The 2,579-nt window shown below is 41.3% G+C and overlaps 1 protein-coding gene across 1 annotated transcript; it reads right to left on the bottom strand.

Moving 5' to 3' along the window:
- Positions 1-420: 420 nt before the first annotated feature.
- LOC100348851 (2,4-dienoyl-CoA reductase [(3E)-enoyl-CoA-producing], mitochondrial) lies at positions 421-1,890 on the bottom strand. The gene has a single exon (XM_051827041.3). The coding sequence runs from the start codon at positions 1,849-1,851 to the stop codon at positions 844-846; it is 1,008 nt and encodes a 335-aa protein (XP_051683001.3). The 5' UTR covers positions 1,852-1,890; the 3' UTR covers positions 421-843.
- Between the last annotated feature and the right edge of the window lie 689 nt (positions 1,891-2,579).

Below are 2,579 nucleotides of genomic sequence, written 5' to 3'. Positions count from 1 at the left end.
ACTTTCTCCCAGGTAGAGATAGTGGTAGGAGGTAATTATCTTTTTTAGATTTAGTCCCTGTATTTACAATCTGGTTAGTTGAGATCTTATTTTTTCATTATTCAAATACATTTTAAAGATAAGTCAGGGGCCTGGCGCTATGGCGAAGCAGGTTAACACCCTGGCCTGAGGTGGTGGCATCCCATATGGGCGCCAGTTCTAGTCCCGGCTGCTCCACTTCCGACCCAGCTCTCTGCTGTGGCCTGGGAAAGCAGTAGAAGATGGCCCAAGTCCTTGGGCCCCTGAGCCCACACTGGAGACCCAAAAGAAGCTCCTGGCTCCTGGCTTCGGAACAGCACAGCTCCAGCCATTGCAGCCATCTGGGGAGTGAACCAGCGGATGGAAGACCTCTTTCTCTGTCTCTACTTCTCTCTGTAACTCTTTCTTTTTTTTTTTTTTTCGTGTTTCACACTGTTAAGAAGCATTTATTTCTTTTTATTTATCAGGAAGACAGAGAGGGTGAGAGAGACAGAAGCAGAGACAGCTGGATATTCCATCCACTGCTTCATTCCACAAATGCCGCCACAACAGCCAGAGATGAGCCAGGCTGAAGCCAGGAGACTCCATGTGGGTGGCAGGACCCAGGTAGTTCAAACGTCATATTCTTTACAATTTTCTTGGAGAGACAATATCCCATCTTATTTATCTTTGATATACAATGGCTATCATTGTTCTGTCACAGCATATGCATTCAATCACTGTTAATTAACAATCTATTAGACTTGACAATATTCAAGATTACAGTCAGTTCCTACTACTTCTGTTTTCTGACTTCTACTGTAACCAAGAAAAGGCAGCGTGGCCTTAGGAGCCTTTTGTCTTCCTGATGAGTCCTTCTATTGTGTCCCACTGCTCCTTGGTGACCTTCCTCAGACTGTTGAATTCACCCGATATAAGTACTTCCTCTCCGCCATCAAATCTAATGACTGCTCCATTAATCCAAGAAGCATAATCACTACAAAGGAAAACGGCAAGATTTGCCAGTTCTTCTGCAGTCCCCAGTCGGCCACAGGGAATTCTTTCAATCATATCTTTCTCAAATGCTCCAGTTGGGTCCATACGGCTAAAGGCACCTTTGGTTTTTATAGGCCCTGGCTGAATCACATTGAATCGCATTCCATATTTACCCCATTCAGCTGCAAGAGACTTGTGCATGGCTTCCACGCCTGCTTTGGAAGAAGCACTTGGTACCACAAAACCTGATCCAGTCTCCGCATAGATAGTTGTGATAGCAAGAAACGCTGTTCCTTTCTGTGCTTTAATTAGTTGCTTTCCAATTTCTAGCGTCACATAGACCGTGCCATTTAGAACTATGTCACTTATCGTCTTCCAAGCATTAGGAGACAGTCTTTCAGAGGGGGAAATAAAATTTCCTGCTGCATTGTTTATCACAATATTGGGATGCCCTGCTACTTTGATCAGTTCTGACACTGCGTTCTGAACCATGTTAGGATCCCTCACATCACACTGAACGGCATGAACCTTATTTCCAGTCTGAGAAGAAATTTGTTCTGCAGTAGCTTTCAAAACATCAACATTCCTGCTGGCTATCACACACTGAGCACCCAGGCTGGACAGGAAGGTCGTCATTGCTTTCCCAAGGCCAGTACCTCCCCCGGTAATGAATGCAACTTTTCCTTGAAAACTATTGGGTGGTAGCATCACTTTTTGAACTGGTGGAAAGAATTTAGCCTGGGAAGCTTCAATGTTTTGATATAATATCTTTGTCCCATAACTGAAAAACCGCCGAGGACCGAGGCCACAGGGCAGCCAGGACTCCCCAGCAGAGACAACCAGGCGCAAGGAGACCATGTTTCCCTCAGACCTGAGGCCGGAAAGCCAACTCTGTCTTTCAAATAAATAAAATAAATCTTTAAAAAAAAAAGATAAGTCAAAAGCCACAGACTACAAAATATTGCAGTGGTTTCTTTCACCTTCTTTCTTGGTTTCTGGATCCATTTATGTATTCTTTTTCTTCATTAAAACCCTCTAACAAGAAATGAAAAATTATAAATATCTGAAGTGGTAGATATATTAATGAGCTTGATTTAATTATTTCACAATGTATGCATACATCAAAACACGTTGTACACTCTAAACATGTATGTTCATTGCAATATATATCTTTAAAAAATTATAAACCATGCCTTAATAAAACTAGGAGAGAAAATCAAACAGAATGTCTTTGCTCTACATACCGATAAAAAGAAAGTAGGCACACTTAATGACACAGAATCTGATTAACCACAGTCAATTAAAGAACAATCTTGCCACATTCAAACTCTAAGCAGAAATTCAAAATACAAAAAGAAAAATTAATAATCAGCAAGTATTCATCTTTTAGGAATTATCATTATTCAATAGAAGTTTATTGAAGACTAATCATGTACCAGACCAGGCAGGATACAAGATTCTGAAGATTCAGGGGTAAACAAAAAAGATCCTGATCTCACCCTCCTGACCCAGGCTTTATTTCCATACTTCTTCTAGTTTCTTCTTTTGTCATAGACCTGTACCAATAAAAAGGTTGCCTGTGATGT

This window comes from Oryctolagus cuniculus, chromosome X, assembly GCF_051225735.1.
Source record: "Oryctolagus cuniculus isolate XC-2025 breed Fujian yellow rabbit chromosome X, ASM5122573v1, whole genome shotgun sequence".
Classification (NCBI taxonomy): domain Eukaryota; kingdom Metazoa; phylum Chordata; class Mammalia; order Lagomorpha; family Leporidae; genus Oryctolagus; species Oryctolagus cuniculus.
This window is presented reverse-complemented; position numbering and strand designations above follow the sequence as displayed.